Below are 15,279 nucleotides of genomic sequence, written 5' to 3'. Positions count from 1 at the left end.
AACCAGCTCTTTTTCTGGATACCCAGTTCAGAATTCCTCCTGCGTGCTGTTCTCTGACAGAGACTGTGTCAGCCTGGTAGGGGAGGCCCCAGCTGCTTTGTGAGATATGAAGCCCAAAGAAAAAGCTTTCAGTCTGTGATGACGATTGTGACAACAATGGTAAGAAAATGAGACAATGCCAACCCTGATTTGGAGAAGTCACCTTGTGTGTTCCTCAACACACTTCCTGCAGAGTATCAAAAAGCAAGGGGAAGTAGAAGCCAACCAAAATAGTGGTAGCAACAAAAAACTTTCTAACAATCTAGGTAATAGGATCAGTAATATGAGAAGTTGGAGAGCTTCGTCAGAGATACCATGCCTGTTATAGTCTCCTATATAATATTTTAAGAGTAGATACACCTACAAAGGAAATAAAACAATCATTTAGACTTTCCCAAGTATCTTTTTTCAAAGTAATGGAGTATATTCAAGAAATGAAGTAAATATTAACACTTCCAGTGATTCTTTGATTGTATGTTTCATGAGATTTTATATTTGTATCTTTGCCTTTAAACCATGATTGCTTGGGCTTTCTTATGTTTTTGAAGAAAAACACTGACTATAAAATGAATTCCCATAATTTAAGTCAATAAATAGTGTTTGCAAAATTATTGGAAAGTTCCATTTTACATCTCTCAGTGCAGGTTGCATCAAAATATGTACCATGGGAGAATTTGTTTGTCAAGACTTAACTCAAAGAGCTTACTGAAAATTATTTTTGGAAATTGCCTGGCTACCCCAGAAACTTTTTTCAAGAGATATTTAGACCTCATTCCATTTTTCTTCAACTTGAGGTCACATGGGCCACAGCCCACCTGGCATAGCCCTTACCAGGGGAGGAGGGGGTACAGCTTTCCCCACCATGGGCTCTGGAGTTGGGTCTGGGTTTGAATTCTGCCTCTGTCACTGCCTTCCTGGATGACTTAGGGAGCTTACACACCCTCTTATCTGGGAAGAAAAAAAAAGAGCAGCTGGTTCAGGGTGAATCATTAGAAGTTTCCACAGCCCCTGTCCCCCTATAAGGACTCAAAAGTGCTCTCTGTTCGGGTGGTGGTGATAAGGGTGGCACTAGTAGGTGTTTGTTGTTGGTGGTGTTGTTTTCCAACTACCTCTGGTTTTCAGAATCAAATAATGAAACAGTCAGCTCAACACCCCTGTCTTTCCTTTTCTTAAGCATTACTCCCGATATCCTATAACCACATGTTTGCATGTGGGCATATCCAGCAGTGCTTAGACTTAGACTGTGGTCAACTAGAGCAGGTCTGCTGCAGGGGCTCCAGGTGCAACCTGCTTCCGCTCCCTGTCCTGTGACACTACAATGTGTGTTTTTAATGTGTAAACATCAGTCGTCTTGCTGTCTGTCATTCAAGTCTGTGAGGTGACAAAATGTCACCAGATAGGAGCCACACATATCTCATTCCCTCCTGGGTCACTTGAGTAAAGTCAAGGTGATCCCCTTTCCGTGGCCACAGTAGTGGGCTTCCCAGGTCTTTCCCTTTTGGCTCTTCTGAGCTATGCCCTCCCACCAAAGACCCCCAGGCTTCCTAGCCATGTGAACATTTTGCCGTTGGGTGTCCCGTGTCCAGTTCCTCCGGCTGGTCTCCAGTTTACAGGGGTTCTGCCTGTCCATGTAGGAATACCACCTCCCCTCCCAGTGCCAGCACTTACTTCCCCTGGAGTTTCATGAGAGCAAAATCACAAAAACATGATGGTGCTCAAGAAATATTTTCTCCATTTCCCCCTTTTGTCCCTCCCAGCTCTTCTGTAGTGAGGGCTCTTCATGAGGCCTGGGACGCTCATTCAGTCAGCTTGGGCTCTTGACAAGGACCTCCACTGACACATAGCACTTAGGACACAAAACTTTCATTGGATGTTTCAGAGAGGAAAAGAAGACGCAAGATTTAATATACCTAGACACATCCATACTGAGTCCAAATGGCACCTCTGTGCACTTCAGAAAAAGCTCCCGCTTCCATGCAGGGGCAGCTCACGCCAGGACACGCATCTTCATAGGCAGAACCCTAGAGCAGGTCCTGGACGCCCGCCGTCCTGCTAGGCAGTCTCATGTGTGTGGCCTGTTTGGTCATCCTCTGCTTAGAGCTGGTTCACTGAAGTCTGTGGGAGGAGCAGCCAACATAAGAATGGTCCTAAGAGGGAGGAAGACTAGCAAATCTGCAACCCGCAGTACTGCATGTTAAACGCCCTGCTCTAGATTTGGGAGTCACCGCTGTGCTAGTCATGGTTTATGTGTGCCTCATTCTCTGAAGTGCTCAGCCACACTGAGCCTTTCATGCCTGTTACCCACTCGGGGTACAAGGCGTGTAAGAAGTAGACATCTCACTTACAGATGAGAACCGTAGCTGATGGAGGTTCAGTGAATTGTTCAGGGCCCCACGGCTAGGTAGCCACTGGGCTTAGACTCAAGCTTAGGTGTATCAGACCCAGCAGGTACCAGTTTGAGGAATTCTGCCTTGTAAACAGCCTTAGGTTCAGCCCTTATAATCTCTTGTGTGGGCAGGTACAGGAGATTGCCTTACTCAACCAAGCTCCTGTAATTCTCGTGCTGCTTTCCTCCTTCAAATCTGTAGTGACTCCCATCATCTGCTGACAAGCCTGAGAACAAAGTGCAGTCATTGAGCTCCCTGGCCCTCTTTAGAGCCTCCTCTTCCCTCTCGCCCTTCTCTCCCTAGGGCTGGATGACCAAGAGGGAAAATAAACTCGCATGTAGGGTACCAGCAACTTCTAGAAAGGATTTATTTGATTCTTCTTGCCCCAGAAAACCAGTGAAATAATTATCAAATGAAAAAGAAGCACTCGGGGACCCTGGGTGGCTCAGTGGGTTAAAGCCTCTGCCTTCCGCTCAGGTCATGATCTCAGGGTCCTGGGATCAAGCCCTGCATCAGGCTCTATGCTCAGCAGGGAGCCTGCTTCCTCCTCTCTCTGCCTACTTGTGATCTCTGTCTGTCAAATAAATAAGATCTTTAAAAAAAAAAAAAAAAAGGGAAGCACTCTGTGGGACACTAGTATTGGTGTCATTTTCAATTATATATGGATGGCAGGAAGCCCAACGGGTTTGGTCAGGCTCTGCCAGAACTAGATGCTCCCAGTAGTATTTACCGGTTGCCTTGATAAATACTGTGTTTTCTGCCAAAAATGACCCTTCCTGAGCCACTGCCTCCACCCCCACTCCTACCACCACCACCTGCTCTTCAGGCTTTAAGATGGCACACATACCTCTCATGGCCTGAGACTGGCCAGAGACTCCCTCTTCTGTGTTTCCAGAGTCCCGTTGTTTACACCCGTGTTTGCTTTTATCACCTGGGATTGCAGGCTCGTTAGTGTGCATACCAGTCTGTATTTCCCTTGCACTGCTATTTTTAGGAGCCCTTAAGAGCTCCTGTTGCAGTCATCCCTCATCCTTAGTGCTCAGCAGAGTTTCTGTAGGCATTTCATAAGCTCCATCTGCATGGGGCTTGTCCCCTGGTGTTTGGTTATGAGTGACAGAAAATGTGCGTGCCGGTGGTGGCCTAAGAATTTGGTCTTTATTTAGTATATTTAAAAATGCCTGCAATCTAAAATAATTCTCAATAATTGTCATGAGTCAGGATTTCTGAGAAATAAACTGTGAGACAAAGATTTATGGGCAGGAAGCTTTGGGGGAGGGGGCGGTGTGTGCCGTGCCGTCCAGGTCAGCATCTAGGGACTGAAAGGAGCAGTGTCGAGCTGAGGGAGGAGTTGAGCTGCTTTGCAAAGCTGGAACTTCTGGGGCTGGGCTGGCCCTTTGGAGTCACCCATCTTGAGGCAAGAAGACCAGCCTTTATCCTCTTCCCCCAACCAGTCACTAGATTAGAGCTAATCCCCTGGGAGGGACAAGACCTTAGAGAGAGCAACTCTCTTTAGCTAAGGGCTGTTTCCAAAGAGAAATTCCTAAGAACCATCATCAGCCAACACTCCCAGCGGCTGGGAGAAGAAATGCCTTGGCCCTGAGGGGGGAACTTGGGCAGGGCACCACAGCAATATATTGAAGAACATACCTCTGACAATAGGCTTTCCGTTTTAATGCAACAAAGAAATGATTAATGTTATTCCTATTGGTTAAAAACTTTAAAAGGTTTATAGAGAGCTTCAGAACCACTGCACAGCTTCCAGGCTACAAGCTTATTAAGAATACTGACTGCTCACCTCGGGAGCTGTCCAGGGGAGGCCTGGGCCATGGACTGTCTCATCCATTTGCCCAGTGTGCCATACCAGTGTTGTCCCCTTCTGTGTGTACAAGGCATGGAAAGGGCAGGAAAGTCTGATAGTCCTTTCTTCTGTCTCAAGGCAAGACTCCTCCTGGTGCCTAGGCTTTTCCTTCAGATGTCCAGATGGAAGACCCCCTCATTTCCTTGGGGGACATGTTCTGGTGACTCCATTTCTTAAGGTCTCAATGTTTGGGGTTCCCAAAGAGAACAAAAATGTTAGTAAACTAGTTCTGTAATTGAAGGGGGAAAATGTATTTGGAGCAGGGGTTTTCTGTGAGATATAGGCCAATCAAAACCTTTCCAATACTACCACTAATTTGGGACTTGATAATTCAGAGATAGATTCTGATAGGAGCTGAACTTAGTGTTATCTCTGAAAAGGTCATTTGCTAAAGCAAACTAACAGATGACGGGGTCACAGATGCACCCACTCTGATGTAAGAATCAGCCTAGAGAGAGGCCCTGTGAGCCAACACCTTGTCCCATTTTTCAGATGCTTCTCCCATAGCTGGAGGGGAGCCATGTATCTGTTGCACAGTTAGTGAAAAGGAAAGACGCTCTTTCGAAAAACTGCTGAAGAATTTAGATTTTTTAATATTAATGGTATAAAGTACAGTATAATAATTTCTGATTTCTGTCCCTAAGGATGATTCCTTTAGTGAGGGGAAATCCATCTCTCTAACCTGCGATGTCTAAAAATTAGAACTTTTCAATTTTCTGTATGTGACTATCGTAGCATAAATTACATGTGGAAAAGTATAGCGGTACTTCGTGTTTTTAAAAACTGGCAGCTCTTCTGATACATAAAAATGCATGCATTTTAATAACTCCACAGTGTCCTTATGTTGACAGTGTGAACAAAGAAGTATAATAATTGATCCTTTATTAAAGACAGTGACTAATGTAACTTTGTGAAAAAGCCTAGTGTTTCATTATTGCCTCTTAATTTTTTCCTACAGGACAAAGTTCTAAAACCATCAGTTCATCCCCAAGCACGGAAAGTTTGCCTGGAGGAAGAGAATTCACTGGCTCCCCACCTTCATCTGCTACTAAAAAGGATTCCTTTTTTAGCAACATCTCGCGTTCCCGCTCACACAGCAAAACTATGGGCAGAAAAGAATCTGTAAGTATTTAAGGACACTTTTTCTTTTATCCTTCATCTTCCTCTAGAGTATTGCATTTGTTAAAACCTCTTTAGTACTGAGTTTTATAAAGGTCTTTTATAAATTAAAACAATTTCATCAAAATATTTTACTTTTATTATTATAAGTTAATAATAGTTTAAGGCCAGTCTGCATCGCACTGGGAGAAAAAAGCAGCATCGGTTTAAATAATGAGTTGAATTCCAGATCTCCATCCTTTCTTCCTCTGCAAATGCTTTTTTGTCAAAGCCTGTGTTTTTTTCTAAATTGTAGCAAGTAACATTATACCAAATAATAGATTAAGACCTGTATAAAACAAACCACAGTGTTTTTTCAGTTTTATTTTATTTCTTGAAAAGTAATTTTTTTACCATTTGTTTTAAAAAGTTTTATGCAAATTACTTTTAAATGGTGGTAAACTGATAGCTGCTCTCTAAGGTCCTCCGTTAGGAGGGCACTTGTGAGGAGCGCGGAGTGATGAATGGAAGTGCTGAATCACGGTATCACACCTGAAACTTAACACTGTGTGCTAATCGTACCGGAATTAAAACAGAAGAAAAAAAAAGCAAGAGGATTCCATTTCCCACTCTGGTAGAAGACTGGAGGTTGACTCCTCTGGAAAGTGTAAAACAGAATGTCTCTGGACTGAACGAGGTCAGGCACATTTGAGTACGCTCTACCAGAAGAGGAATGATGAATACATTTAAATACTGAATCTGAGATCCCCAGACTTAACCCCACTTGCTTCCCAGAATACCATTTTGTCGTCCCTTCAGGGAAGAAATGAAAAGAGTTTTTTCTAGATAAAAGTTATAAATATTTAAAAACACAAAATGTGCTGACGTTAGGTGTTCTCCAGAGAAACAGCCAGTTCACATTAGAGTAAACCCACCCTGCACAACTCTGTCCACACACGGAACTTTCTCTTAGCTTTTAGTTCACGCTGCTTTACATGAGTAAGACAGCCAGGGATCACCAGATACTTGAAGAGAGCATCTGTTAAAGCCCGCCAAAAGCAAATAGAAAAAACTAACTGGGAGAAAACAGTTTATATAGGGGAAGAAAGGTTCAGGGGAAAAAAAAAGAAAACATTTATTCAGAGAACAACAATAGCTATTAGAAATTAAAATATGATATCTGGAATGTAAAGCTTAGTAGAAGAGTTGGAATTGATAAAATTGAGGAACTGTCCCCAAGAAAACAAAATACAAGGCAGAAATGGAAAGTAATGGAGACAAATAGAAGAAAATTAGAGAACCATCCTAAGACACTCAAAACCTGAAAAGTAGATGTTCCAGAAAGAGAGAACAGAGAAAATGAAAGAAAGGACATAATCAAAAATACAACTAATTAAATGTTCCACTAATGAAAGTCCTGAGTTTTCAGATTGAAAAAGTCCTAGAAAGTCCCACAGAAGTAGAAATAAACCCACACCAAGATACATCACTGTGAAAGGTAGGAACTCTGAGAACAAAGAGATATCCTCCAAATTTGTAGAGTTGAGGGAAAAGAAAGATTTTCATCAAAGGATCAGGAATTAAAATAGCTAAAAATCGCTCATAGGAATACCAGAAGCAAGGCAGTGAGGAATACCTTTAAAGTTCTTTTTTTTTTTTTAAGATTTTATTTATTTGACAGAGAGAAACCATAAGTAGGCAGAGAGAGAGGGGGGCAAGCAGGCTCCCCACTGAGCAGAGAGCCTGATGCGGGACTCAGTCCCGTGACCCTGAGATCATGACCTGAGCCAAAGGCAGAGGCTTAACCCACTGAGCCACCCAGGCGCCCCTAAAGTTCTAAGAGAAAATTACTTATGTCTTTGATTCACTACCTGGTCAAATAATTAAGTGTGAGATTAGAATTAAGCCACTTTCAGATATTCAGGATTCAAAAATGTTTTTCCCATGCCCCCATTCTCAGAATCCACTGGAGGATGTGGTCTACGAAAATAAGGACATACAATAAGAGTGAGCAATACCTGAGAACAAGGAAATAGATTATCCAGAACTAGACAAAAAGATTCTCCAGAATGATAATATGGGGAGAATCCAAAACTAAATAGAGCACAGCTGTGTAGCAGGTCTAGAAAACAGCAGGCCAGCCCAAGTTGGAGCAAGGCAGAAGGTTCTAGAAAGTTTTCTCCAAAAAGATGCTATTTGGAGAACAAGTAATATATTTGAACAAGTTAAGAGATTTAAACTAGGGGTGAGTTTGGGTTTGAATTAATGATAACTTTATAGAAACTAAGCCATTGAAAAACAGGACAGTTTATAACTCCAAAGAAAAAACAGAGTATCAGAGAAGGGAAGAAAGATTATAATAAGCCTTATAACTGAGCCCTGACTAGAATTTACATAGATGTTATAATAAAAGCCTATTAACTGTTAATCTAATCAAAATCATGGTTGGGTGGGGGGCATCATGGTGAGGATGACTCAGGTAGCTGAGCATCCAGCTCTTGGTTTCGGCTCAGGTCATGATCTCTTGGTCGTAGGATCGAGCCCCTTGCCAGGCTCGGCACTCAGCAGAGAGTCTGTTTCAGATTCTCTCTCTCTCAAATAAATGAATAAATAAAATCTCTTTTTTAAAAAATCATGATAAAATTATTTGGAGAAGGTCGGGTGTGGGAACTGTGTGTTTGCATGGGGAAGAGGGTGAGCAGGTGGTAGTGGCCAATAAACTTAAACCTTTATCTTCCACAGTGAAAATTAAGTGTAGTTGTCTCTAGAACAAGTAAAGAGGGAGCACTATAAGCTAGAGATAGTGAGATGAAAAAAAAATGGGTGAAAGAATTGAAAGTGGTTCCTTCTGGAAAGCAGGAAGTGGAGGGCGGGGCTGTGTGAAGTGTTTTTCATAACAGGCCTTATAGAACCATTTGACTCTTCAAAGGGTTATATATATAACATAGATTAAAAATAATAACTAAAAATCACAACAAAAACAGAATGTAATAAATTAGAAGAGATGTCTGCCTGTACAAAGAACATGTCTAGGAAAAGCCAGAGTAAGGAATAACAAATGAAAAAGGCATATGGAGACCTGTTTCATTTGCATTCTATCATGTTTTGGCGGCATATGGATTAGTCTACAACACCAATTAATTACTTTTCTTTATGGTGATAACTGTAACTTAAAACTGAGAAGTCAGGCAAAAATAGAAATAAAATAGAAACAGAGTTAAGTCAAACTCTCTATGTAGACCTGTTATATACCAAGAAATGGAACTAAAATTATTAAATTATTATTAAAATTATTATTCAAAATTTAATATATTCTCTAACTGTGGGAAGTAAGTAGGCAGAAATTTTCAAGAGAAAGTCCTTGGTTTTTCAATAGGTCATCTGATGATTTTATAAAATAACATGGTCCGTGTTCTTTGCTAGGTAATCCCAGTTCTCCCCCATTCTAAGGCATTTGGTACAGTTGCACCTCCTTATCTCCCGTGAGCTGTCAGAGCCACTGGACTAGTTCTATCCAGTGATTGTAAGGGCAAGTGATGTGTATGTATTACCACTACAAGATCTTCCTCACCTCTCCCTTTCTCTCTGCCAATGCATGATAGACACGAAGTATGAGTGAAAAATAGCCTCTATTGATTTATGCTGAGATTGTTGCTTAGCACAGCCTAATGGTACACAGTTGGAAAATGTTCAGCTGGGAACCATTCTCCCATGGGAGCCACAGACCACCATTGCCACTGCCACCTAGGTCGCACCGGAGTCCATGACTGGGCCCCTATCATCCCTGGGCCTGTCTTGCTTTCATTTTCAGCCCAGTTTGCTATGATACAGGGACATTCCATGTCTTCAAAAAAAGTTCAAGATTGTTTTTCATTAACCATGATCATCAGTTTCTCACATAAGCAAGTACCAGAAATTGAAGCAAAGATACCTCTTGTTTTGGATCCCCAGGGCCTTAAATTTTATGTACCTTGCAGATTTCAAGATTCCATTGATCTTTTAAAGTGGCCCAAGATCAAGAAGGTGTTAACGTCAGTTAGCAAAGGTTAAAATAGCAGTGGAAAATAGACATTAAAACAAAACAGTCTGGTAGCAGCTGTCAACCTAAGTGTGACAAAGTCTGCTTACAAGTGTTCTAATCATTGAGAAATGATTTTCAAAATCACTGTGTGTGACATATTTTGGACAAGCATCATATTTTAGGTCATAAACTTGTTTCCTCTCAATATCATCTTTTTCTGTATCATAGAAAGCCTTTCTATAATCCGCAGACTGCCTCCTTTAGATGAAGATATATCACATTTCTTCCTATCAATGCCCCTGCTTTGGCCATACATTAGAATACAAAACTTAGCTAAGTCTTTAAAGAGGTAACACATTAAGCTTTGTGCCATACGCTTATGAAAGATGTCACTCTACTTCCTCTCTGAAATGTGAGCAAACTAGTGGGAAGTTTTAAAAATTGACCTTTACATCACTGTCTGTAGTAGTGTTGTTTTGAGGGTTAGTATTTATCCACGAAGTTTTCCCTCTGCTTTGTTTCCCAAAAGAGCCATTAGGGCACACCTAATTCAAACCCTGGTTTTCGTCAAGTGCTCATTTTTTAGTCTTGAAAACAAAATTGAGAATTTTGATACTTTTAATTTTCCATACTTTATTTTTCATGATAATGTAGATGACATCCAACACTTAGTTTTCTAGAAATCTATTTTAATTGGTCATTCATCTGACTGTTAAGTAATTTTTTTACTTGTTTTAGCACTCTTAGTCATGTTCTACAATTGTTGCCAAATCATTTTCCAAGAATATCTTTGCTAGCATTCAAGAATAGGAAAAATACTGAACATAAGAAAAGTTCTAAAATTGATTTGTATGTAAGTTCTAATATTTAAGCACATCAACCAAGTAAAACTTTTTTAAAGTTCCTGATGAACTGTAAGACGTTTGGCCATGCTTTGTGATAATTACATTCTCCAAAGATCTTAAGTTATCCATGGTTCAGAATCCTCTCTAAACTACAGGAATCAGAAATTGTCCGATCTAGAAATCCTTGCATGGAACAAGATGTGTAATGAACTATGCACCCCCTGCAGGCTCCCAGTGCACTAAGGGCTCTCATCATCTGTCTTTGTGATCCCTGCATGCACCCATCATTGCCTTTGGGTAGTTTGAACATATGCCATGGTCATACTAATATAATTATTTTTATAATATGCATTCTTTATGACAGCAAAATTACAAAAAGTGTCAGATGTATGAAAACAATTTAAAAGCTGACTCATAGTTACTTCTGGAAGTATAGAAAACCTGAACATTAGCAAATTACTTCTGGTTATGTTCTAGGAATTGAAAGTTAAGACATATCTGTATAAAAAATAAGTGAGAGTAGTCCCAGTGAGGGTGCTTATGGTAAAATTGACAGAGAGGGAAACCCATCGAAAGTTACATAATAATTAAACTAAATAATAATATAACTCATCAGTGTGAGAGACATTATATGGCTTAATGCCAGCAAAGCAGTAGAGATCATAATTAACATGGATTCAGAAGGTAGACAATCGTGGGTTTTCGTTTTTTGTTTTTTGTTTTATCTAGACAGGCTTCATGTGAGAGATCAGACTTGAACCACAAACATATTTCTTTTTTCATTAAATACAACCATTGTTTTCCCTTATGAAAAATCCAGCAACTGCCTAAGACAGATAGTGGTGGTGGATACTGAGTAGGCAGCCAACAATGTCTGTTGTGGGTGTTTTCTTCTCCCTCATAGCCTCTGGCAGAATGTAAAGTGGTTGGGATTATAGCAATTTGCTTGTGGTAAAAATAAAAGAAATCATTATCTCAAATGAGGAAATTTGTTGCTTGTTGTTTCAAATAACAAGAGTCCTGAGATAGACTGGTCCTGCTCTAGAATTGGATGCTTCAGCTGTTCACTGACATCACCAACTTTTACATTCTGCCATCCTCAGTGTTTTGGCTTTGTCCTCATCTCATACCCATCATGTTCTCTAGAGGGCTGCCACAGAGGCAGGTATATATCCTGTCATCCCCCCAACCCTTTCCCGCCCATACACACACATCTTCTAGAAAAGTCTTTATTCAGAAGCTCCCCAGGAGGCTTTCCTTCTCCCTCCCATCTCATTGGTTGGCCAGAATGAAATCCCACGCCCATTCCAAAATCAATCTCTGATAAGAGGAAACTTTAGAGAGAAGTCTGTGACCTTGTAGAAAGGTGGTGGAAGGGTGTACCTAGACAGCTAGATGAATCATCCCTTAAGTATTAATTGCCAAAATGATTTCCCTAATCCTTCCCTGAAGCATTTGCCTTTGAAAAGAGCCAGTTCTGTTGTCAGTGATGTTTCATTGGTGAATTTTTAGGCAGCTTGAGTTAGACTGGTGGTTGGAAGAGAGAAATTGAGCAGTGGCATTCCCAGGCAGCCAGAATTTTCCTAGTTACCTGATTTCCTCTTTCGTCAGTGATATATATACTTCCTAAGAACACATACTATGTGGAAAGTATTCATTATAACGTATTTCCTGTGACATCTGAGTGGAATTGAAAACTGTCATCTCTAGAGTATATCTAGTTATAGAATTTTTTCCCAATTAGTAAATATATATTTATAATCTCTCACTGTTTAATCAATAACACTAATGCTAGCTGGATTAAAATATAGTCCCATTTAAAACAACCTTCCCATTTAATACAGTTTATTGACATGAATAGGTATAAAATAGACACCAGCAGTTTTACTAGCTTCTTACAAATTAAAATCTAAGGCCAAAATGAGCTCAGATATTTGAAGCACCACATTTGGTTACCCATTAGGTCTTATATGAACCTTGTTCACAATCTCTCTGTGCGTGCACCAGCTCAGGATCAGGGAAGGTGGACCATATATCTTTGTAGGAGCGTTCCTTCCTCCTATCTCCATCTTTTTGCCTTACCCAAAACATGTAATTCCGTTATGAAGAAATGTGAGCGTCAAAGAGAATCATAAAGAGCTCTCCGCTGTCAACAGCTTACAGGATGACAGTTTCAATTTAACTTAGTAAACAGATTTTATAACCAATTTTTAATATCTTTATGCTTCAGTAAATTTCTTTTTAACCAAAATAGCTGAGGAGCCCATGAAAGCAGAACCATAGCAAGTGGAGTGCTGAACCTTGACTGTAATGCCCTTTTTAGGACAGTGAGCTGGTGCCCTTCAGGAACAAATGAGACACCTATTCCCCTCATGCTGGGCCTTCTTCCCCATCATTTGTCTTCATCTCCATCATCTCCATAAAATGCGACATTGCCAGCCTGTACCCATGCTGAACACTGTCTAGGAGGCATAAATAATAGTTGGGGGAGAGCTCAAGTGAAACAGAAATATTTAGAATCCCTGGCCAGAAATTCCTGTGGGTCTGAATCATGCTTAATTAAACATGTCATTAATAGCATTTGCTTCCTTCCAATGACCTTTCTTGAAATTTGACATTTATGTAGCCTTTCAATGCCACATTGCCTTGGGGACAGTCATTTGGGTCCTGAAGTATACATGTGTATGGCAGGGAATGAGATGGGGGTTTTGAATTGTCTCTGCAGCTGGTCAGCTAAGGCCAGAGGCCAAACTGTGGGGATGGCTAGGTTGTCCCCCTTCATCCCCCTCAATGGCAGAACCACCCTCTCCTACATCACAACTTCCTGCTTTTAAATCTTCTGCCCCTAGCATCTCATCATTTGTTCTTTGAAACCTCTATGTTAACTTTTCCAGAAAGCTCTGTGTTTAATCGGCTGAGCTTTAATTCCAAGAGGAATGGCTTTACTCCTGTCATAGGAATTCTAGGCCAACCAAACAAAGGGGGAGAACTGTATCAGACAGGCAGCTTTCTCCTTGCCTTGAAACCTTAAGGCTAAGAAACACCTTTGGATTTTCCCTCGTGCTAAAACTGCTAGGTCAGTCATGGCGTGGGCACCTTTACTGCAGCTTTCTCTCTTTCCCAGAACCCTGATATTTCCACTCTGGTTTTCAGCTCCAAGATGCCCATGTGTCCGGAATTCATCCATGCGGATGTAGTGCAGGTGGTAAATGCCAGGTACCGCATACCTGCAGCATGGGGAGAAAGGGGCAGGGTTACAGAGCGTTCAGTACTGCAATTTGTGCACTGCTCATAAGAGCCCTGCTGAAGGGGCAAGTGGGTGCGCTCTGTTCACTGAGCAGCATGTCTAGGTCTGGGGGCCATGTTTGCCCAGACAAGGGGGCATTTTTTCTCTATACACAGGTAATATCTATTCCCCAAGTCCTGCACCCAAAGGAAGTGACTTTTCCTAATTAAATTAAAAGCATGTTTTAGGTTAGGAGAGGTCCTAAGATGGAACTTCAATTGTTGGGAAAATTTTGGACCTCTCTATTTTGTGGCAATAATGATAAATTTTAAAAAATGGTAACATAAGTGGTACCAGAAAAACATGTTAGCATTGATATGAACAACTAATAAGATGAGAAAAGGACAAAAACAAAATTCTCTTGACCATAAGAATACTAAGTATAATCATTTACACAGAGAGTTCACCATTCATGCTTAATTAAGCTTCTTAATAGGCATGTCTGTCATTATAAATATATGTGATTAACTTCATTGTACATTTATTTGTCTAGACAGGAAACTTGGCTCACATAAGCTTAACCTTGGTCTGGAGTGTTTCTCTGCTTGTGAAGTACAGTTGGTTATGAGCAACTTTTAAAAAATATATGAAAAAACAATAAGCAAGACCCTTCTCAGCCCTGACATTACCATGTGTCTGAAGTATTTAAAATGTCTTGAAAGATCACCAGAATATCATCAAATCCCCAAACTTCCTTTTTATTGAAGATGATGGCAGGGCCCTCCCTTCTTTCCCCCAGAATTGTTACCAACTTAGTACAGTTCTGTCTAGAGCCTTATTTGCAGTCAGAACATCATTTTCCAAAGTTAGTTAGGTCAATAGATAGAAGCTTTGACAGCAGTAACTCAAAGTATGATGATTTTAATAAAACATGGACAGATTAGCTTTACCCTAAAACGTTATAGGTTACATTTGAAAACAAGAAAAGGAAACAAAAATGTTCCACCAGTAAAAGTAGTTAGGAAAGGGGTCTCTTCCCCCCTCCCGCTCCCACCATTTCTTCATACACCCCTGACTAGACTCTGATTCCTGGCTTTCTTGGTAGTATTTCTGAATTATTGTTTCACCTTTGATGTTCTTATTGTTCTGCTTTAAAAGTTCCCTAGCTTTCTTATTTTGCCTCTTTGACGAACTCTTAAGGATTCTCTGATCTTTTTAAATAAACTCATTCCAGCCATACCTTGTCCCTGCAACAGAAAGGACCTTTCAGACCGGCATCTGGAATTGATCACTTTCAGGTGGTCACTCGGACTTCTTGATCATCAGCCCCTTTAAATTCTTGGACACCATTCTGACGTTAAGACAGAACTGTTAAGACAGATCATGAAAGTTTGCAACATTTACCTGAATTCTTTCATATGTCCCCTCAGATCTACCAAGAGGCCCATTAACAAGAAAGTGTAAAGAACTGGAAAACTATAGCATTAACCTGCCTCACGTACACCTACCACCTCACAGCCCAGAAAGGGAAGGGGGCCTCATACCCAAAATAATGCTACAATTAATTTAGAATAGGTAGGGAGAAATGCTGCCAAGTTGCTTAATTTCAGAACGTTCTCAGTCTAGATTCTAGACAGTCTTTTGGATTTGAAGCATATTTATACCGTCCACATCTCTCTCAGTCATAATGATGCAAAGAGATACAACCATAAAATGTACCAACAACAATACTTTTGAAAAATGAAATTGAAGAAAATAAGAATGAAACCAGCAAGATAGTGCTATTGATAATGCTAATAACATTT

General features: G+C 40.6%; 1 protein-coding gene across 7 annotated transcripts in view; it reads left to right on the top strand.

Annotated features, from left to right (window-relative positions):
* Positions 1 to 15,279, top strand: part of TBC1D5 (TBC1 domain family member 5) — a 560,004-nt gene that overhangs the window by 499,467 nt on the left and 45,258 nt on the right. For all 7 annotated transcript variants that reach the window (XM_047737636.1, XM_047737648.1, XM_047737657.1 and 4 more), the window contains one exon: positions 5,243 to 5,406. In XM_047737636.1, coding sequence (XP_047593592.1) covers positions 5,243 to 5,406 — 164 coding nt within the window. The remainder of the gene's footprint in view (positions 1 to 5,242; positions 5,407 to 15,279) is intronic.

Source organism: Lutra lutra, chromosome 1 (assembly GCF_902655055.1).
Source record: "Lutra lutra chromosome 1, mLutLut1.2, whole genome shotgun sequence".
Classification (NCBI taxonomy): Eukaryota; Metazoa; Chordata; class Mammalia; order Carnivora; family Mustelidae; genus Lutra; species Lutra lutra.
Note: the sequence above shows the minus strand (reverse complement) of the source record. Positions and strands in the feature narration are given on the sequence as shown.